We start from the raw sequence: 22,876 nt of genomic DNA, 5'->3' as shown, positions 1-22,876 counted from the left end.
TTCCTAAGTTAAAACATTAGTATTGTGTTGTTTAACAATTTATATGAACTTGTTTTCTTTGCATTACTCGAGGTCTGTAAACACTGCATCTTTTTGGTTATTTTGACCAATGACATTTTCTGCAAATAAATGCTCTAAATGACAATATTTTTATTTGGAATTTGGGAGAAATGTTGTCAGTAGTTCATAGAATAAAACAAAAATGTTCATTTTACTCAAACACAAACCTACAAATAGTAAATCCAGAGAAACTGATCATTTTGCAGTGGTCTCTTAATTTTTTCCAGAGCTGTATATATAAACATATTGGTTAAGAATACAAATGTAACTTCAAGATATTTAAGGCATGGCAGGAATAGATTGGATTATACTGCCATCTGATGGCTAACATTGACACTGTCGTTATTTTACATCTTATGTTACCAAGAGTGCTTTATTAATTTGTAATTCATAATACCATACATAGATATGGATTTACAGTATCATGATAATGCCTTTGGGATCTATTAATTCTTCCGTAAATGTATTTCCACACTGTATCTCTCAAACAGTTCTCTCAGATATGTTTTGCCATTTTGTATCTTGTTTCAGTGTTTGTGTATATTTCTTTATATCTATTAAAATCACAATAGGTTTACAGTATATTGTATTATACAGAAACAAATAGGTATATACATATCAGTGAAATGGAGTAGTGACAATTACATATGCACAAAAATGTAAAGATTACTCTTCGGGTGATTGTGTTAACATGTTTAATGTTATGATTGAATGTTTGACCCAGACAGACAAACTCAAGTCATTTTGACTATGTTTATTCAATGCTAATCTGGTTTTATGCTTTCGTTCTCTACATATTTGGCTCCTTTACGTTCACAAATTCTCATTTGTGGTTTCAGAAAGCTAACACTTCACTGGCCTGAATGTTTCCACTCTATACTATGTCTAACAGTATAGTTTATTGAAAACAAGCGCAACTAATGTTTTAAAATATTCAGTTAAGCTACTATAAAACCTGTGTCTTATTCTGTTGTGAATAATTTGATTTAAAACGGCAGAAAACATTATCAGAGTGAACTGTGTTCAATGGAAAACAAGAATCCACACATAAAAAGTATGTTCTCCACTTGTATGTGTTTGTGTTATAATTCCGTTTTTGAGGTCATATTTAAGATATTTATTATTTTTTGAGAATGCACTTTATTTTGTGTCAGATTTGTTTTTATATAGTATATACTGTATACGTTCTGTGTTGTATTACATAACTGTCCAAAATTCAGTACAGTAATGTACATAGAGGTAAAGACATACAGATTTCTGTTCTAATGTGAATGTCCTTCAGAGGAGTCTTGAATCGTAATATCTACAGTATTTCACTCATGTGGCATTTTGGACAGACTGTGTCAATATGAATCTATTTATTCTATTTATTTTGTTCTGTACACCACTTTTACTTGCAGCAAATATCAATCAAACCATAACCTGAGGTGCATGGTGAAGTTATTAATAAAGAGATTGTATAAAACTACATGTTTCTTTCCTTTTGCTTTTGGAAAATAAGATGTTAATTGATTTGACCCTTTGACCTCCCTTATCACACTATGAGTTATTGATTATTAGTTCACAGTACTGGACTGAGCTTTTGCAAAAACAGGTTAGATGCTGCTGTTATCATACTGAGTGAAGTAGACATTGTTTCCATGAAAAAAAAAAATGATGATGTTACTAGTGCTCTGCAAACAGAATTACTCGAGTGTAAATAAAGCATTACACTGCCACAACGCTTTATTGACTATTGATTACTACTGTGTATTTATTCAGGTGTGCATTAGTAAATGACTGACACATTACTTACAGTATTTTCCCATTAAGTATAATGTCAGAGTAAAAATTTACATAATACTGCAAAATACAACAAAATTGCATTGTACCATACTTCCATACAACCATAAAATATTTGTATTGTAGAAAAAAAAAAAAAAAAAAAAATATATATATATATATATATATATATATATATATATATATATATATTTGAAAGGATTCAATAAAATTGGTGTTTTTAAATTATTATGAATATTGTGAATAAGATTTCTTAATAATGTAAAATTATCAAACAAATAAACTAAAATGAAAAAGTTAACAAATTCAAGCATGGTCTGACACATAACCAATACATTGTTTATAAGATAATTTTTATATTCTTTATTAAAAAAAATAAATAAATAAAATTAAAAAAAAATATCATATTAACCACATTTTTATGACTGTAGAACTGAGGAAAAACAAACTAAAAAGTATTTGAACTGGTAAATGTTTGATAATTTTCCATATGTATGATTTATTTATTTTTTGATTCGCAAATTATTGTTTTGCTTATATTTCTCTTTAATTGAAATTTGATCCTGTTCTATGTGCTTGACGTCACACACAAAAAAACTCAATTCATTGATCACAGTGTCTCGTAAGTGTGGATCGATGGCAAAGTCCTCCAATCATCAAACGGCCACTGTCAAATCTGACCAATCACGTCGCTTGGTGGGCGGGCCGAGGGAGTGTATACTCAATGACAACAGGAAGCGGCTGTGTACTTCTTAATCGCTCACTGTTTTACGCACTGTTTATTTCAGCTGACAGCCCAACCGCCGTGCGAGATTATAAAGAGGCCTAAATCCCATGACTTCAGCTTTTATCGATACTCGACCAGATGACGGTGTCTGACGAGGCCTGAAATCGGTCTCACATTGCGCTTGTCCTTGCCAGACATCCAGACAACCGCTTGGGCAGCTCGGCACTGGACATCTCGTACTATCTATTGGAAAAATGGGGAAATATCTAGAGGAAATACAGAAATGCCGGGTTTAACGTGAAGGTAACACCTTAAATAGTTTAGTCTTGCTGGACCAAATGTTTTATAAAGGCTTTTTGCTACCATGGAGGTCTTCAATTTCCATTTATGAGGTAATTTTTGGGGTGTAACCCATTAAAGGTATTATGATGGGAAAATAGGCGACAGTATAGTATGCAGATTTCCAGTTAAATTATTGCACATTCTGCCACACAATTTTCCTCTCACTGATTGTGTTCACACTGGATTACTACTATTCATTGTACTACATTCTGTGCAGTACGGACAGTATCCTGCCTACTACTTTTTAAAAATAGTATGCAAAACAGTAGTATGTAACGATATACGTCTGCGCTGCATGCTTAATTTAGCAAATTGTGTTTAGTTATTATCTCTGAAATAAAAACGTTTATTTAAATACATTTTGCATAAATGTGTCTTTAGTTTTGGCGGTCCAATCAAATAATGAATCAAGGTGAAAATCGTGGTGCATATGACTTCAGTTTGTGTTCGAAATAGCATACTACCATACTATTCTTACTATTGCTGCAGTATGTATTATGTATACTGTGCACAGGGTGCAAATTTTCTATATGCATAGAATAACTGAATGATCTACTATTTTTACCATGCTACTGCTATTTCTGCCATATATACTAGATAGGTAGTATGCCATTCCGAATGGAATATTAACTTACTACTTACTGAATGCTGCACACAGTATGTACTACTGTATACTGCCTACTATATATATTTTTTTACAGTAGTGTTCTATTCCAAACATAGCCATTGCAATGAACTTGGGTGTTCACTTTATTTGTCGAGTTATAAATAGTATGCAAAACAGTAGTATGTAACGATATACGTCGCTACATTGTCACATGACCTCGCTGTGCTGCATGCTTAATTCAGCAAATGGTGTTTAGTTAATATCTCTGAAATAAAAACGTTTATTTAAAAAAAAAATTATTACATTTTGCATAAATGTGTCTTTAGTTTTGGCGGTCCAATCAAATAATGAGTCAAGGTAAAAACTGACTATTGCTGCAGTATGTAGTATGCATACTGTGCACAGGGTGCAAATGTTCTGTATGCATAGAATAGCTGACTGATCTAATATTTCTGCCATATATACTAGGTAGTATGCCATTCCGAATGGAATATTAGTTTACTACTTACTGAATTCTGCACACAGTATGTACTACTGTGTACTGCCTACTATTACATTTTTTTAATAGTAAGTGAAACAGTATGCTTATTCCACAATACACGTACTGCATACTACAGGACTAGTACAATACCTACGGTAGTGTTCTATTCAAAACATAGCCATTGTAATGAACTTGGATGTTCACTTTATTTGTTGAGTAATCAGTAGTCACATGGTTTAAAATTCTCCATGTGCATCCACTTTTACTAAGCAGTCATAGTGCACGAGGATGAACCCAATTATTATTTATTTGGTTGGCAGCTCAGAATTTGCATTGTTGCGTAATAAAGTTCTCTCCTATTCTAAACTAGTCACATGTCTCGTTTCCTTCTATTTGACCATAAGCTCAAACTTCCTTGAGAAAAAATAGAGCTTTACTTTTACAAGGAAAAGGGAAGTCATAATATGACCTATTTAATATGTGCTTAAAAATCTCATGGTAGTCACCACACCTGCCTTCAGTCAGGTCTCATGTGATAGGCTCATTTTCTCCAGACTGCTTGTTTGTTTACACAACACACAGGTGGAATGTTTTGAAGTTTGAAAAGTGCATATAACGACATCATCATGCAGTGAGCAATTAAAGTTTCGTGACTGTTAGAAAAAGTACTGTGGCTGTAGTGTGCTACAGTGATGCTGTCAGATGTATAGCAGATGTAATGCCATGGATGAACCTGGTCTTATGTTCAGTGTCTCCCTCACACTTTCATCTCATGTCCTCATAGCACACCTTCTCTTTTTCTCTTTCAGACTGGAGTTGTTCTGTAGTGCTGTTGAATACAGCCTGAAGCATGAACTCCGTGTCTCCAAGTGCCGTTCAGTATATAGTAGGTGCCGGAGCACATGAGGACAAGCCTGCACCACAGTCCAGACGCCACATTGGCCATGGCTCAGCGCCTGCAGAACCCGTTGAAGTGGATCGTCTCAAAGTCAAGTTCATGTCAGCATGGAACAATGTCAAATATGGTTGGTTTTATGCACATGATCAGGATTATTGTGGTTTAGTAACCAGTTTTTGCACTGTACATATTATTGTAATCAGTAAAAACATCAAACTCATCAAACAGCCATGTGTCATATGTCATTGGAAAGCTCTCATAGAGTAGAATACAACCAGACTATTTGTTTTACTTACAGAAGAAACTATAGCAAGTAATAGCTAAGTATATGGACTCAAGTGCTGCATAACGTGCTACGACCATATTTGGTCGTTGCGCTAAGACTTTCAATACCACATCTTATCTCAGTGCAAAGTCCAATTTCAGTTCCTGCATTTGCAGTTTAGAGATTTCACCAGCAGGTGGTAATAAAGTTCATGTCCAAATTGTGAAAGTACAGAACATCAAATAATGTCCCTTCAATCGCTGTTGAAGCCGTTTGTTCAAACAAAAACTTAGGAGATTTGTGTTAAACTTTCTTGAGGTCATGTTTTATTTTTTCAATTATTATGTTTATTGTTATGTTTATATGTATTATTATTCTTGTGTATTTACATTTGTATTTATGATTTAATTTTTATTAGTAATTTTCCACCTGTTGTCGTAGAGTGATTTTTAAGTCACTGTAAAAGGAGCCGGTGGAACAAGTTGGACAGAATCAAATGTTTGGATTTAAATAAAAAAAATGGACCACTTCGTTATATTGATTATATTTTCAAAATATTTTTGGTTTAATTTTTTTCTTGTTTCAATAAATGAATTTAAGTTTTCAAAATCAAGATCGACCGGTAGAAGTGAAGTGCGTGCCGATCCAATCAATGTTAATACTAGCCATGATTTGTGTGTCAGTGGATGAAAATGATTTATAATAATTACTTAATTTAACGGAGCATACATTCATAAATTCTGACGAGAATAACATTTTCCATGTATATAAAAGGAGCTTGTCGCTGTCATAGAAATGTGTCTAAAAAAATCAAGGATGCAGTTAATGCACAGAAGAACGTAATTTTCAATTCTTCTAATTCATTTCATACAGTCCATTTACACGACCAACTTATTAATGTTCTGCCTTTTTTTTTTAATCGTTGGTGCTTGAGGGAATGGACTGTATGATAGGACACAGATGTCAATCATAATTCAATCATAATTCAATTGGACTTGGTCCAGCCTTTTGCGCATTGTACAGCTAGACTTAAAGAAAATACCAAAACTTCATGGCCCTGCCCATTGACTTTGTGCTTATGACTTAAGGCATTGCGTTGCGCATATGCTTGTGCTCTTAAAATAGGGCCCTATGTCTTTTACATGTTACATGTAAAAAGGTGTTGCTTATAACCCACGTTTTTGCTTATAACTTCACGAAAATTAAAGAGAACATTAAATATCTCATAACATTACTTAGAAGAGGCGAATTATCTTTCAAACAAGCTCACACACAAGGTAATCAGATGCACAGATCAATAGATAATTGACACGAATTGCAATCTGGCTGAAAATACGTTAGATTTCCTGGATCAGATGACATCATCAGAAATGATGTAGCATCATGGAATGCTAAACCAATCGGATTGGGTTCAGATTGGTGCAAAAAGTCATACATATTTGGGCAGAAAGACATTTGATTGGTGCCGGTTACATATGGCCACCAGGAGATGGTGCCAAGTGCATGACACTGACTCAATAATGACTCAAATGACACAGAATGAAAATCATTCTGTGAAATCTCATTACTAAAATCATGTCTCCATGCTATGCATACTTTTAGGCATTGTTATGTTTGCATGTGTAATTAGTTTTTATGTACAATGATTATGTTTATTTGTTTGGAGACATTTTTGGACACTAAGATAAATAATTTTTGTAATGCTGTAACTTTTGATTGCTTTGTTGAAGCAACACAAAATTTTACTCATTTGCAGTTGATATGATTGGGAACAAATCAAAATCAGTTTTTCTGAGCCACCTTATTTACACCCAGAGATATATAATGTCAAATCAGAAAAATAAGAATAAAGTAAAATTTTGGAGTTATATTGTGAATATATACAAACAATACAAGTTGGTGGGGACCAAACTTTCGAGCTCCATCAAAACAGTCTCCATGATCGGTTTTGGGGAGAATAGACGAAAATCGAACCACTTTTTCATAATAAATTTTGACATCTGCATTCTCCTTGGTGCGGACATGAATTGAAGCTCAATAATGGATTACCTTTATGCTCCCATTATGTCCTTTTTGGAGCTTGGATGTGTTGGACCCCATTGACTTGCATTGTACTGATATATATTTATACCCTATCTCCATCAAAATATCTTTGTTTGTGTTCCTTAAAAAAAAATCTAAAATGTTAAGGAAAATAACCTTAATTCAAAATATATTCTCTGAAAAAGTCTTATCTTACAATATTGCTTCTTAAATAAGTTTAGCTTGTCTGAAGGATGTTTAGTTATTTTTATGGAAAATAAGACAATAATACTAATGAAGAAAATTTTTAGTAGTAGTAGTGAATAATTATCAAGTTCCTGTGTTTTCTTGTGTTTACCCAGGATGGTCTGTTAAATCTAAAACTACCTTCAACAAGACGTCTCCTCTGACACTCATGGGCCAGTCGTATCTGTTCAATAGTGAAGGTAAGTCATGTGATCTCTGTCACAGGCACACTGGAAGACTCTTTCCACAGCTGATATACTGTAACTTTCTTTATGACTGTAAATTAGATGGTGATGGTATCATGCCCAACCTGTGACAAGATAGTTGTGTCAACAAGAAACACCATACGCAACCCACTGTCCTTTTGTATTCTGATGTGTTTCTGAGTGAAACAGGATATTCAATGAGAAAAATATAGGGCGGAATTTGACTTTATCCATCAGAATTGATTGGATCATGAAAAGTGGGTGTTACATTCTGTAATTGATTGAGTCGGGCTGCTTAAACAAGTTTTCGGGGGACTCAGTTATCTAATGGCTTATAGTTATCTGCACATTAAACTAATAGGATATTTTAACATAGAAAAATTGAACACTTCACCTCTAATTAATTGATAAATAAAAATAGGAATGTGATACTGTTGTCTTGAGAAGGTTGTATGATGGGTTCTCTCTTGGACAGATGAGGTGGATCGTTTCCGGCGTGCTTTCGTGTCCTGTGTGTGGCTCACATACAGGAGGGAGTTTCCTCAGCTGGACGGGTCCGGCTTCACCACAGACTGCGGCTGGGGCTGCATGCTGCGCAGTGGACAAATGCTACTGGCGCAGGGATTAATGCAGCACCACATGCCTTCAGGTGTAATCTACCTTTAAATTGTTTTCTGGGACATAATTGCAGATATAATAAAGCAATATGTGTCAAAGTTCCTGTAACCTTCCTGCTAATCATGCTAAAATCTCTGTAACACACAGACACGAGTGGCCTATTACCAGTGTTGGGTGTAATCTGATTAAAAATAATTAATTATTTTAATCTCTGTACAAAAAGTAGTGTAACATTACATTTTAAATTCTTGTGATCAGATTACAGTTACTGATTTTCAGTTAAGTTAATTACTTTAAAATACATTACTTAGTTTACCCATATTTCTAAAATAATAATGTACAATACATTTAAAACATGAATTATGTTCATACAATGTGTCGTGCTGAGTGTATGTCTTGAGTACATCAATGGTCAAGGAGGAAATATACTTTAAATTCGTTAAGCGGAAAAACAGACAATTCTATGAAAGAGTTTTACAAAGTAACATAAGGGGCCCGGGTAGCTCAGCAAGTAAAGACGCTGGAGTCGCGAGTTCGAATCCCAGGGTGTGCTGAGTGACTCCAGCCAGGTCTCCTAAGCAACCAAATTGGCCCGGTTGCTAGGGACGGTAGAGTCACATGGGGTAACCTCCTCGTGGTCGCTATAATGTGGTTCTCGCTCTCGGTGGGGCGCGTGGTGAGTTGAGCGTGGATGCCACGGTGGATAGCGTGAAGCCTCCACACACGCTACATCTCCGCGGTAACACGCTCCACAAGCCAAGTGATAAGATGCGTGGATTGACGGTCTCAGATGCGGAGGCAACTGGGATTCGTCCTCCGCCACCCGGATTGAGACGAGTCACTACGCCACCACGAGGACTTAGAGTGCATTGGGAATTGGGCATTCCAAAATTGAGGAGAAAAGGGGAGAAAAAAAAAGTAACATAAAAATAATTAGTAATATGATTACTTTTTCAGTGAAGCTATCTGTAAAGTCAGTAATCCGCTTACAATTTTAGAGAAGTCATTAGTAATTTGTAGTGGATTACTTTTTGAGTAATTTACCCAACACTGCTTATTACTTGATAAAACAGTAGCAACAGCAATATGATAAAATACACCAATGTTCTAAAGATATTTACATTTATTTACCATAAATAATCACAATAAACATTATTCCACCAAGTAATGTATTCTGTTAGCATAACTGTCAGCTGTTTATGGTGTTTTAATGGTATGTAGCAACTTAGCTTTTTACTAAAGAATTTTCTTGATGTGCGGTCACAGGTGTCTGAATATGTTTTTTTTTTTTTTTGTACAGCTATTCATGTTTTTATTGTGTGTGTGTGTATATATATATATATATATATATATATATAATTTTAAGAAATTATTTTTTTATCTTCTTTTTTAATATTAATTCTTTTTTTTATTTAGAGTTGTTTTTTTTATTCTTTATTTATACTGTATGTATATATACTGTGTGTGTGTTTGTGTGTGTATATATATATATATATATATATTTACAGTACTGTGCAAAAGTTTTAGGCACATAAGATGTTTCACAAAAGCATTTGTCTTAAGACAGTTATTTATATCTTCAGCTTTAGTGTGTCAGTAGGAAATATAAATGTTAGACTCCCAAACATTTCTTTTGCAAATAGAAAAGATGAGAACAGAAGAACAGGGCGCTCTGCAACAGATGTCATGGCCCCCACAGTGCCCCCCACTGAATATTGAGTCAGTCTGAGATTACATAAAGAGACAGAAGCAATTGAGACAGCAGAAATAGACAGAAGAACTGTGGTGAATTCTCCAAGAATCTTGGAACATCCTATCTGCCAACAACCAAGACAAACTGTGTCCAGGTGTATCTAGGAGAATTGGTGCTGTTTTAAAAGCAAAGGTGGTCACACCAAATATTGATTTAGCCTTTTTTAATTTTACTTGACTTTGTATGACGTTAATTGATTAATGAAAACTTTTTATGGCATTATTTTTAAGACATCCTCACTATGCAACATTTTTCACAAGTGCCTAAAACTTTTGCACAGTACTGTGTATATATATATATATATATATATATATATATATATATATATATATATATATATATATATATATATATATATATAATTAGAAAATTAGCTGTAAATAAAAAATATCGTCCACCCTGCTTTCTAGATTGGTATCTGCATTTGTCATTAAAAAACCCATATAGGTTGACCACTACAGGACTTCCGTAACAATCCAATTTATTAAATTGCCTTTTAATCTGGATAACAAAGAAATTCAGTGGACACTGATATTTTGTTAAGTACAGATCTTAAAACAGTAATGCCAGTGTGAAAATCTTACACAAGAATTCTTTCTGTTTCTCTGTGTAATCCAGACTGGAGGTGGCCCGACTGTCACCCGCTGACAGATGTTGACTTTGAGGTGCTGAAGCCCCGATCACCGTCCCGTCCTGCAGGCATGTCCCTGCCCTCCTTCACTTCATCCTGGAGCAGCCCTATTTCCCAGCAGGACCCCTCCTCTGGCATCAGTGAGGGTCTCAGACAGGCATACGGGCAATGCCCTGCAACCAGCCATGACCCTCAGGTGGAAGCTCTGCACCGGAAGGTGGTGTCCTGGTTTGGGGACCAGCCTTCAGCTCCGTTTGGCGTACACCAGCTGGTGGAGCTGGGAAAAGAGTCCGGGAAGAGAGCAGGGGACTGGTACGGCCCATCAGTCGTGGCACATATGCTGAGGTGAGAGAGAGTTCTGTGCAGATAATAAAACCTTTGGTAATCTCATTCTCTTGAAATTATGTTTTTAATTCTTCTTTTCAAAGAAATTCTTCACGAAATTCACAAAAATGCAAATTCTCTCTTCATTTACTCACCTTCATTTTATTCCAAACCTGGATGACTTTCACTTTTTATTAACTTGTAATTTCTTTTGAGGGATTAATGACCTTTATGAGTGTGGTTGTATGTGTGTTTTCAGAAAAGCAGTGGCTAGAACCACAGAGTTTCACAACCTTGCTGTATACGTGGCTCAGGACTGCACTGGTACGTTTGAAAATAGCATTTATGATAACTTGCAAAGATCATCATAGAAACAGTTCAGTTTCCCATAGTGGCATAGTAGGAGAACTCATATGACCCATTTATCGTAGAGATTGCATTCTATATCTCTTACTAATTCTGCAGTTTATTATTACAGCAGACAGAGTAGTATGGTAGGATCAAATCCAAATGTAGCCATAGTTAAATGTTTATTGAATTATTCTTATGGCTTTTGCATTCTGCTTTGATTTTGCACGTTTATCTTGTGCATGTTTGTAAAAGACTGTTATTTTACACTTCTGTTTTTGTGTTGTTTTGTGCAGTATATAAAGGAGATGTCATGCGGTTGTGTGACTCGTCACTGATACAAGAGCTGCCAGAGTCCAGTGGTACAGCGTGGAAATCAGTCATCATTCTAGTGCCAGTACGGCTGGGTGGAGAATCATTAAACCCATCATACATTGAGTGTGTTAAGGTACAAGTACAAACATATACTTTAAATGTGTTCCCTCAAATCTGTGCTTAAAAAAAAAAAAAACAGTACCTTAGTGTGGAGGACAATGTGTGCTACTTAAAAAAAAAAAAATTTTACAAAATAAAAATAAATTATAATGTGTATCAATTATTTTTAATAAGTGTAAATGAATAAATCCCTGTTCAAATCAACACATTTTATTAGTTTACAATATTAAAATAATATTATTATTGTATTGATTTATTTAATTTACATAGCTTTAATATTTAAATTATGTATTAATTTAATGTTTACAAATGTAGTTCAACATCTTTCATTTTAAATCACTTTTCAAATTGACAAGTAGACATTTATTTTATATGACATTTATATTGATTTTTATATTAAACTTATGTATTCAATTAATGTTTACTAATGTTGTACAATATTATTTATTTTAAAATTGCTGTTCTTTGAATTAGAAATATTTAAGTTATTTTTACAAAAGTAGTTAAGTATATTTATTAATTAGATAATTAAAAGAAATATTAGTTTTTTTAAATGCAACATTTTTCACTTTTCAATTTGACAAATAGACATTTTTTATAATAAATGTATATAGATTTTTATATTAAAATTATGTCTTTGGTTAATGTTTACAAATGTAGTACAATATTTATTTTAAAATTGCTATTCTTTGTATTAGAAATATTTACGTAATGTTTACAAATGTAGTTACAGTATATTTGTTAATTAAATTATTAAAAATAATAATAATTTTTAAAGGCAAATGTAGTTCAACATTTTTCACTTTTTAAACTGACAAATAAATATACATTATTTTATATTAACTTTATATTGATTGTTATATTAAAATTGTGTATTCAGTTAGTTTACAAATGTTGTACAATATTATTATTTTTTAAATGGCTATTCTTTGTATTAGAAGTATTTAAGTAATGTTTACAAATAATTAAATAATTAAAAAATAACTAAATTAATTTAAGGCAAATGTCATTCAACATTTTTCACTTTTTAAACTGACAAATAGACATTATTTTATAATAAATTTATAATGCTTTTTATATTAAAATAATGTACTCTGTTTGTGTTTACAAATAAAGTTCAATATTATTTTATTTTAAAATTGCTACTTTTTATATTAGAAATATTTAAGTAATGTTTACAAATGTAGTTAAGTATAACTATTAATTAAATAATAAGTAGATAATTTTAAAAAGCATTTGCCATTAGCTTTGACTTTATATCTTAATTTTGTAAGAAGCACTCCTAGTCTTCCATACCCTATTACATGCAGTTTCTTATAACTTTATAACTTTTTCTAACTGTGTTAATATCACAATGTAAACAGTATATTATCTTGGTAACACTTTACTAAGAGGTTCAATTTAATTCACATTAATTACCTACATTAGCTAACATTAACTATGAACAATACTTTTACAGCAGTTATTAATCTTGTTTAAGGTTCATTTCAACTTATACTAATACATTTTTAACATTAAAAGTTCTGTATGTTTTCCTTAGTTAATGCATTATCAACAAACATAAACTAACAATGAACAAAAGTATATTTAGACATTAACATTAACCAAGATTAATAAATGCTGTAAAAAATGATTGTTCACTTATAGTTCATGAAGTCTAATTAATTTACTAATGTTAATGAATATAAACTTATTGTAAAGTGTTACCATTATGTTATATGTGTTCTGTTATAGTGGTCTCGTTGACATTTGTTGATTATGAAAGATCTGTTGTTTTCTAGAACATTCTCAAAATGAAATGCTGTATAGGAATTATTGGAGGGAAACCCAAGCATTCCCTCTTTTTTATTGGCTTTCAAGGTTAGTAAAAAGGTCTGTTAAGCACTACTTGTTGATTTGACATTGCATTCCTATCTGCTGTCTGATTGGTTCTACTTGTCTTCCAGATGAGCAGCTATTGTATCTAGACCCGCACTACTGTCAGCCGGTGGTGGATGTCACCCAGGGCAACTTCTCTCTGGAGGTATGGCTGAAAACAACCTTTTTATTCATAAAGAAAAAGATCAAACCTGAAGTTTCGGTTACATCAGAAACTCTAATTGAATTGTCACTGAATCATCCAAGAAGGAAATGTGATGTTTTGTGTGTGGGTTAAAGGGTGAATCTCACAAAAATAATCACCCCAAAATCAAAAGAAAAAATAGGAAATTGATTTTTAACATTTTATGCACATGTATCCCCAAATTCTCATTACCATAATGTGTCCTGGTTTTTTTTACTTTGATTTTTTATTACAGTGTCAAGAAAAAGTATGTGAACCCTTTGGAATGAGCTGTTTTTCTGCATTAATTGGTCATAAAATGTGATCTCATCACAAGTATAGACAAACACAATGTGCTTAAGCTAACAACACACAAACAATTATAATCTTTCATGTCTGTATTGAACACATCCCATTAAACATTCACAGCGCTGTGGAAAAAGAAAGTGAACCATCAGATTTAATAACTGGTCGATCCTGCTTTGGCAGCAAAAACCTCAACCAAACGTTTCTGGTAATTTCCGAATTAGACCTGCACAACGTTCAGAAGGACATTTGGACCATTCTTCCTTACAGAACTGATTCAGCCCAGCGATGTCTGGTGTGAACGGCTCTCTTGAGGTCATTGCAGAGCATCTCTATTGTTTAGGGTCATTGTCCTGCTGCATCAGCCAACTCCTACTGATCTTCAGCTGGTGCACAGCCACCCTGACATTATCCTGTAGGATATCTTGGTAAACTTGGGAATTCATTTTTTCCTCTGATGGCAAGTGGTCCAGGCCCTGAAGCAGCAAAGCAGCCCCAAATCACGATGCTCCCTCCACCCGTAGTTCACCGTTGGGATGATGGTTTTATGTTGGTATGTGGTGCCCTTTTTACGCCATACGTAGTGCTGCATGTTCTTCCCAAGCAATTCAACCTTAGATTCATCAGTCCACAAAACATTTTCAGAGTAGCATTGTGGAGTGTCAAGATGGTCTTTGCAAACTTCAGGCGTGCAGTAATGTTTTTGTTGGAAAGCAGCGGCTTCCTTCGTGGTGTCCTGCCTGTTTAATGTTTTTTAGTGTGGTATTTTCATGAACAGAGATGTTAACCAGTTCCAGTGATTCCTTCAAGTCTTTAGCTGTCGCTCTATGGTCCGTTTTTACCTCATTGAGCATTCTGCAGTGTGCCCTTTGACTCATCTTGGTTGGACGGCCTCTTCTAGTGAGAGTAGCTACAGTACTAAATCATCTCTATTTATAGACAATTTGTCTAACTGTGGACAGATGAATATCTGAGCTCTTTGAGATAACTTTGTAGCCCTTTCCAGCTTAATGCAAAGCAACGATTCTTCTGAAATCTTTTTTTGTGAGGCATGGCCCACGTCAGCAGATGCTTCTTGTGAATGGCGAACTTAACTGACTCTAAACTTTAACCTGACTCTAATTCACTTTTTTGTCATCTTTAGCCTTGGAGCTCACTTACTTTTTCCACAGCACTGTGAATGTTTAATGGGATGTGTTAAATAAAAACATGAAAAATTATAACTGATTGTGTGTTGTTAGCTTAAGCACATTGTGTTTGTCTATACTTTAAGTGAAATGAATATAATTTGATTAATTTTATGACCAATTAATGCAGAAAGCCAGCTAAGTCCAAAAGGTTCACATATTTTTTCTTGCCACTGTAATTCTGATTAGATTTTTAAAATCAGCATAAATTAAAGGCAGTAATATTACCATTATTACCAAAGTTACCACAACAAATATTACCATGATATATACAATTTTTACAAAAAATCGGGCATTTTTAGCAGAAAATATGATTCATTTTCTATAGCAAAATAAAATGTTGTATTTCCTTTTGATTTGGGGGTGAAATATGACTGAAAAATCCAGGAAATGATTCTAGATAAATCAAAAGTTCTGGATAATAAGTACTATTTGACAATTAAACAAGTTTGAAACATAAAAGTAGCACATTTACATTGATTCTTCTATAAAGGGACTTTGTTATTGTTGCATTATCATCTTTAACTATAAGTTTGACTATGTATAACGGTGAGAAACTGAATCTTCATTGTTCTTCTCTCCTTGTAGTCATTTCACTGTAACTCGCCCAGGAAGATGAACTTCAGCCGCATGGATCCCAGCTGTACGATTGGCTTCTACGCACGAACTAAGGAAGATTTTCAGTCTTTGTGCTCAGTGGTCAGTGAAGTGAGTGTCCTGTTAACCAGTAAGAAACTTTGAAGTGCATTGTGGTTCCCCATTTTATTTTTATTTTGGTTCTCTTTCACATTCTTTTACCTTTTTTATTCTAAATATACAGCGCTGAATATACAGGATGTGCAATATAAGATCTTCGCAGTGGCACTCTACTCATAATAGCATGTGTTTTTTCTCTGTTTTGCAGGCTTTGTTGTCCTCGAAAGAGAAGTATCCTATCTTCACATTTGTGGAGGGCAGGGGGCAGAACTATGGGCTGGAGGAGCAGAGCGGGGGGGCCGTGGATGATCCAGTAAACATTTTCTCATGCAACAGACTGAGCAGGAATACAAATAGGGGAAGCACAGATGAGTTTGTGCTCTTGTGAGGAGCATATAACCCCCAAATGCTGCTGCACTGAAATAAATGAAACTACTGTTCCTGATGTTTGTGCACTGCAAAACATGATGGCTGCTTACAAACATTGCCTCATGCAAAGTTGACTTGTGTAAGGGTGAATCTCAAGAAACCTGCCAGAACATGTCCAGGTCATATTACACCCCAAATTCAAAGGACAAAAAGAAGACATTATATTTTGCATAAAGTAAGCAAAGCCTATCTTTAAGTCCATTAAGATTTTTTGCATTGTGACATTCATTTCATGTTAATTAAGCACATTTCCACTCCAAATTGTCATTACCGTAATGCAAAACTATGCAAAAGCTATTAAATATTATTGAAGTTAAGTATTTATACAATTGTGCATATGCTGATTTAAATTGTAAAAACTCATCGTGTCCAGACTGAATGATTTACATTTATGTATTACGGTAATAAGAATGAAATTCTTTGAACATTACAGTAATGAGAGTTTGAGTGGGGAATGTACATATCACAGTGCCTAAAACTTAATGGTCCTAAAACCATTTTTTATTTATTTATATATAAAAAGTGGGGGGGGGGGGGGGGTTAAATATCCCATTTCTTTGTGAGAGTCACCCATAATTGTGGCATTGATCCCCAAATATATGTGGAACATTCTGTGTCATTGCAATTTTTAAACTGATTCAGCCACATTAACACATAAATACATCTGCGTGTTCTTCCCAATAAAATCAGTCCACTAAACATTTTACCAGTAACGTTGTGGAGTGTCAAGGTGGTCTTTGGCAAATGTCAGGCATGCAACAATGTTTTAGTTGGAAAGCAATGGCTTCCTTCATGGTGTCCTGCCATGGACATCATGACTGTTTAATGGTTTCTGTATAGTAGACTCATGAACAGAGATGTTAACCAGTTCCAGTGATTCCTTCAAGTCATTATGCTGTCACTCTAGGGTTCTTTTTTACCTCATTGATCATTCTGCGGTGTACCCTTTGAGTCATCTTGGCTGGATGGCCACTTCTAGGGAGAGTACCCACAGTACTAAATCATCTCCATTTATAGACAATTTGTAAAAATTTCCATTTTTAAACTGATTTGGCCAAATTTATGCATAAATCCACACACATACTAAATGCTTATTCTTTCTCACACTTATCCTGCTGTTGTGTTGCTGTCTTTTTGAAGGTAAACGGGTATTTTAAGTATTTTGCTCTGAGACCTTGTTTAGAACTGGTGGATAATGTGTGTAGTTATGACACTGAATAAGACCTCTGGTCTGGGTAAACCTCCATGTTGCTGTATGATATGCATAGTTTTGTAAAGTTGTGTAAGTTCTCACAGCTGTGTGCTTGAACTGAGTGTTTTTGTTTTAAAACAAAAAGTGTGCTGTATTTGAATTTGTCTTGCATTTAATTCTGTCTTTTAATGGGAATCACAGCCTTAGTACCTCCTCAAACTCTGAAGATCGTGTGTCAGCGATTTTTGATGCCGGAATCTGTGTAAATGTTTGATTTTCAGATTTTTTTTTCTTTCAGGTCAACAGTATGAGCTGTTACTTTTAAATTAAAGCAGTTTATTTTATGTTTATAGCACTAATCTGTCTGAGGATGCAACTGATAAAGCTGAACTGCTGTCACCATTTGAACAAATGTTTTTGAACTGAGAAGTTGTAGATATTTATTTGTGTTTGCCATCTAAACATGTTTGCACTGTGGGACCAGTGAACATGAGGGCAATTTGCCTGTCTTTGTGGATTATTGTTTTTTGTTTTTTGTTTTTTTTCAGAATTAAAACATAAAAACAAATAAACTAAATGTAAGCTTTATTTAAGAAATATTGCAATATGAGAAGTGAATTTGATTGTAAGTTCTTAATTGTCCACACTTAGTACAGTAGCTGCCCTTAAAGGGGTCATGACATACTCCATACATTTTTTATTTTAATTTTAATTTTATTTATTTTTTATATATATATAATTTTATTATCTTCCCTGAGGTCCACTTAGAATGTTATTAAAGTTTTTTTTTTTGTTGTTGCACAAAACAGTCATAATTTAGTCATATATAATAATTTCCCACCCTGTCTCTGGCCCTCTGTCTGAAATGCTCGTTTTTAAGCTGCCTGGCCCTTTAAGACTTCAATGTATACGCCCACTGTTGTGATTGGCTAACAGCGTGCAGCCAATACAGGCATATATGAAAAGTTTCCAACTTCACACAACATTAAAACTACATTTCAGGGTTAACACATAATGTACACTCAACACATTTTATCTGAATGTATCAAACTGTTCACTCAAGAAGCACCATAAACTATCAAAATTCATTCCAGTTTTTCATCCAATAGTCCAATTTTAACTGCCTCATCTTTCAATAACAGTTCCTTTGCAAAGCTTGAATCATACTGTGACTGTTTCACAATCAATTCACACTGAAATCTTCTGAATACACAAACATAATTCAGTGATGTTGAGCGCTTCAACCGGCTTCAACAGGCCAAAGCAGAGACGCTGGTCTTCACACCTCAAATTTTCCTGGTTTGTTAACACACAGAAGGGCATGTGTTTCTCACGGTCAGTGGCAGCAGCAGAATGAGTCGTGTTTTTTGCCTCTTTTAAAATGTGGTGCATATTGCCGGAAAAATGTTAAAACGATCCAAGACATCCATCGAGTGTATATTTACAAAAGACCAACAATTAAAAATAGCACAGATGGGTGCAAAAACGGTCCAGGACACCTTCCAAACAGCAAGACAGTGCAGTTGAATGAAACACAATGGGGGTCTCCATTTTAGAGTTATAACTTGACATTGCATCTTTTAAAAGTGGTGCAAGATGATAGTGGTCAAAGCCATTCATCTAGTGCACGTTTATGTAGAAAAACATTTAAATCCAGACAGGCACATGAATGTGTGCTGTGTAAATCCACTTTGGATGAATCTCCCATGACAGGCCCAATCTCTCTCTTCATTTGTGTGACCAGTGGGCGGGGCCAAGGGTGCAATGATGGAAAAATAGGCATTGCATATGCAGATGTATTTTGTCCTTGTGATGTCACAAGTTCCACAAATTCCAAATGAGCCATTTTTACAGCTTGGTTCAAATAAATACTCTTTTTCTATTAAGAAGGAAATTTTCAGTTCTGAAACTTACAGTATGTTTTTATAGTACAACGACCTCTTATATGTCAAAAAATCAAGGAAAATTTGGTTCCTCGTGTCATGACCCCTTTAAAATACCTTATAATTAGTATTTAAATGTACATTTGAATACTGTATGTTCTGTTTTTAAATTGAGTAATTCAAAAAGCTGTCTTTTGCATTTCGCCCCTGAGCATGCATGCAATATAGGACCAGTGAACTGGCTGGCTGGTTTTAAGTATTATGTTACAAAATTGTCTTAAGATTAGAACAAGCAAATAGATAAATTAAAGTTAAGCTTGCTTTAGGTCCTGTTAATAATATTACGAGGTATGATTGTTTTCTGAATTTTCATCACCTCTTTATTTTGTGGAATATCTGCACTTTAAATACTTTAAAATAGTACCTAAACCAGTGGTTCTCAACTGGTGATTTGCAGACAGGAGAGGAAAAAATATATAAATAATAATAAATCAATTATATATATATATATATATATATATATCTGGAATAATGTACATATTTTGATACGCATATATTCAGATACTCAGGTGACATTTCACCCCACACTTCCTGTAGCACTTGCCATAGATGTGACTGTCTTGTCAGGCACTTCTCACGCACCTACAGTCTAGCTGATCCCACAAAATCTCAATGGGGTTAAGATCCAGAACACTCTTTTCCAATTATCTGTTGTCCAATGTCTGTGTTTCTTTGCCCACTCTAACATTTTCTTTTTGTTTTTCTGTTTCAAAAGTGGCTTTTTCTTTGCAATTCTTCCCATAAGGCCTGCACCCCTGAGTCTTCTCTTTACTGTTGTACATGAAACTGGTGTTGAGCGGGTAGAATTCAATGAAGCTGTCAGCTGAGGACATGTGAGGCGTCTATTTCTCGAACTAGAGACTCTGATGTAATCATCCTCTTGTTTAGTTGTACATCTGGTCTTCCACATCTCTTTCTGTCCTTGTTAGAGTCAGTTGTTCTTTGTCTTTGAAGACTGTAGTGTACACCTTTGGATGAAATCTTCAGTTTTTTGGCCATTTCAAGCATTGTATAGCCTTCATTCCTCAAAACAATGATTGACTGATGAGTTTCTAGAGAAAGCTGTTTCTTTTTTGCCATTTTTGACCTAATATTGACCTTAAGACATGTCAGTCTATTGCATACTGTGACAACTCAAAAACAAACACAATGACAATGTTAAGCTTCATTTAATGAACCAAATAGCTTTCAGCTTTTTTGATATTACAGTGCATCCGGAAAGTATTCACAGCGCTTCACTTTTTCCACATTTTGTTATGTTACAGCCTTATTCCAAAATGGATTAAATTCATTATTTTCCTCAAAATTCTACAAACAATACCCCATAATGACAACGTGGAAGAAGTTTGTTTGAAATCTTTGCAAATTTATTAAAAATAAAAAAACGAAAAAAAAAAAAAATCACAGGTACATAAGTATTCACAGCCTTTGCCATGACACTCAAAATTGAGCTCAGGTGCATCCTGTTTCCACTGATCATCCTTGAGATGTTTCTACAACTTGATTGGAGTCCACCTGTGGTAAATTCAGTTGATTGGACATGATTTGGATAGGCACACGCCTGTCTATATAAGGTCCCACAGTTAACAGTGCATGTCAGAGCACAAACCAAGCCATGAAGTCCAAGGAATTGTCTGTAGACCTCCGAGACAGGATTGTATCGAGGCACAGATCTGGGGAAGGGTACAGAAAAATGTCTGCAGCATTGAAGGTCCCAATGAGCACAGTGGCCTCCATCATCCGTAAATGGAAGAAGTTTGGAACCACCAGGACTCTTCCTAGAGCTGGCCGCCCGCCCAAACTGAGCGATCAGGGGAGAAGGGCCTTAGTCAGGGAGGTGACCAAGAACACGATGGTCACTCTGACAGAGCTCCAGCATTTCTCTGTGGATAGAGGAGAACCTTCCAGAAGAACAACCATCTCTGCAGCACTCCACCAATCAGGCCTGTATGGTAGAGTGGCCAGACGGAAGCCACTCCTCAGTAAAAGGCACATGACAGCCCGCCTGGAGTTTGCCAAAAGGCACCCGAAGGACTCTCAGACCATGAGAAACAAAGATTGAACTCTTTGGCCTGAATGGCAAGCATCATGTCTGGAGGAAACCAGGCACCGCTGATCACATGGCCAATACCATCCCTACAGTGAAGCATGGTGGTGGCAGCATCATGCTGTGGGGATGTTTTTCAGCGGCAGGAACTGGGAGACTAGTCAGGATTGAGGGAAAGATGAATGCAGCAATGTACAGAGACATCCTTGATGAAAACCTGCTCCAGAGTGCTCTGGACCTCAGACTGGGGCGAAGGTTCATCTTCCAACAGGACAACGACCCTAAGCACACAGCCAAGATAACAAAGGAGTGGCTCTGGGACAACTCTGTGAATGTCCTTGAGTGGCCCAGCCAGAGCCCAGACATGAACCCGATTGAACATCTCTGGAGAGATCTGAAAATGGCTGTGCACCGACGCTCCCCATCCAGCCTGATGGAGCTTGAGAGGTCCTGCAAAGAAGAATGGGAGAAACTGCCCAAAAATACGTAGGTGTGCCAAGCTTGTAGCATCATACTCCGAAAGACTTGAGGCTGTAATTGGTGCCAGAGGTGCTTCAACAAAGTATTGAGCAAAGGCTGTGAATACTTATGTACATGTTGTTGTGTGTGGGGTGTTTTTTTTGTTTTTTTTTTGGAATAAGGCTGTAACATAACAAAATGTGGAAAAAGTGAAGCGCTGTGAATACTTTCCGGATGCACTGTAATGGCAAGTGATTTTCTAGTACCAAATTAGCAATTTAGCATGATTACTCAAGGATAAGGTGTTGGAGTGATGGCTGCTGGAATTTTATTTTATTTTTTTCAAATAGTGATGGTGCTGTTTTTTACATCAGTAATGTCCTGACTATACTTTGTGATCAGCTGAATGACACTTTGGTGAATTAAAGTACCAATTTCCTTCCAAAATAGCAAAATCTGTACATTATTCCAAACTTTTGGCCGCCAGTGTATGTATGGTAAACGTTTTGATGGGCCCTGAGTTGAGAACCGCTGCTCTAAACCAATATATGAAACCATAACTGTGCTCATCATTTCATGTGGATGTGGTATTTGGAAGACTTGTGTGGAAGAATCTGCTTTTATAGAAGTATGAGAAACTTTTACTTTGAATTGATTTGAGCTTTTATTTTGTAGCCGTGAAAGGCTTTTATTTTAATGTGATTTGAAGGCAGAGATTTTTTTAAAATGGGTTGTTCATCCAAAAAAAGAAAATGTTCTCCTCATTTACTCACGCTCGTGGCATCCCAGATGTGAAAAGTGTTAAAGTGTTAAGATTGTTAAGTGTAAAAC

General features: G+C 35.1%; 1 protein-coding gene across 2 annotated transcripts; it reads left to right on the top strand.

Annotated features, from left to right (window-relative positions):
• The first annotated feature begins 2,576 nt into the window (after positions 1–2,576).
• On the top strand, positions 2,577–16,665 carry LOC127444055 (cysteine protease atg4da-like). 2 transcript variants are annotated; one of them, XM_051703219.1, is made up of 11 exons: positions 2,577–2,872; positions 4,809–5,024; positions 7,547–7,630; positions 8,112–8,285; positions 10,626–10,983; positions 11,222–11,286; positions 11,607–11,758; positions 13,527–13,605; positions 13,692–13,768; positions 15,868–15,987; positions 16,184–16,665. In XM_051703219.1, the coding sequence occupies exons 2-11, from the start codon at positions 4,850–4,852 to the stop codon at positions 16,361–16,363; spliced, it is 1,464 nt and encodes a 487-aa protein (XP_051559179.1). In that variant the 5' UTR covers positions 2,577–2,872; positions 4,809–4,849; the 3' UTR covers positions 16,364–16,665. The 2 variants fall into 2 exon arrangements, with proteins under 2 accessions (XP_051559179.1, XP_051559180.1); XM_051703220.1 differs by having other exon boundaries at positions 2,577–2,961.
• The last annotated feature ends 6,211 nt before the right edge of the window (positions 16,666–22,876 follow it).

Source organism: Myxocyprinus asiaticus, chromosome 7 (genome assembly GCF_019703515.2).
Source record: "Myxocyprinus asiaticus isolate MX2 ecotype Aquarium Trade chromosome 7, UBuf_Myxa_2, whole genome shotgun sequence".
NCBI lineage: Eukaryota > Metazoa > Chordata > Actinopteri > Cypriniformes > Catostomidae > Myxocyprinus > Myxocyprinus asiaticus.
This window is presented reverse-complemented; position numbering and strand designations above follow the sequence as displayed.

What these genes read in the sequence shown, in the direction of transcription:
- LOC127444055 (XM_051703219.1), top strand. Translation starts at nt 4,850, where the DNA reads ATGAACTCCGTGTCTCCAAGTGCCGTTCAGTATATAGTAGGTGCCGGA. An exon ending in ATGGAACAATGTCAAATATG is followed by an intron (nt 5,025 to 7,546) that starts GTTGGTTTTATG and finishes GTGTTTACCCAG; the next exon opens with GATGGTCTGTTAAATCTAAA. An exon ending in GTATCTGTTCAATAGTGAAG is followed by an intron (nt 7,631 to 8,111) that starts GTAAGTCATGTG and finishes TCTCTTGGACAG; the next exon opens with ATGAGGTGGATCGTTTCCGG.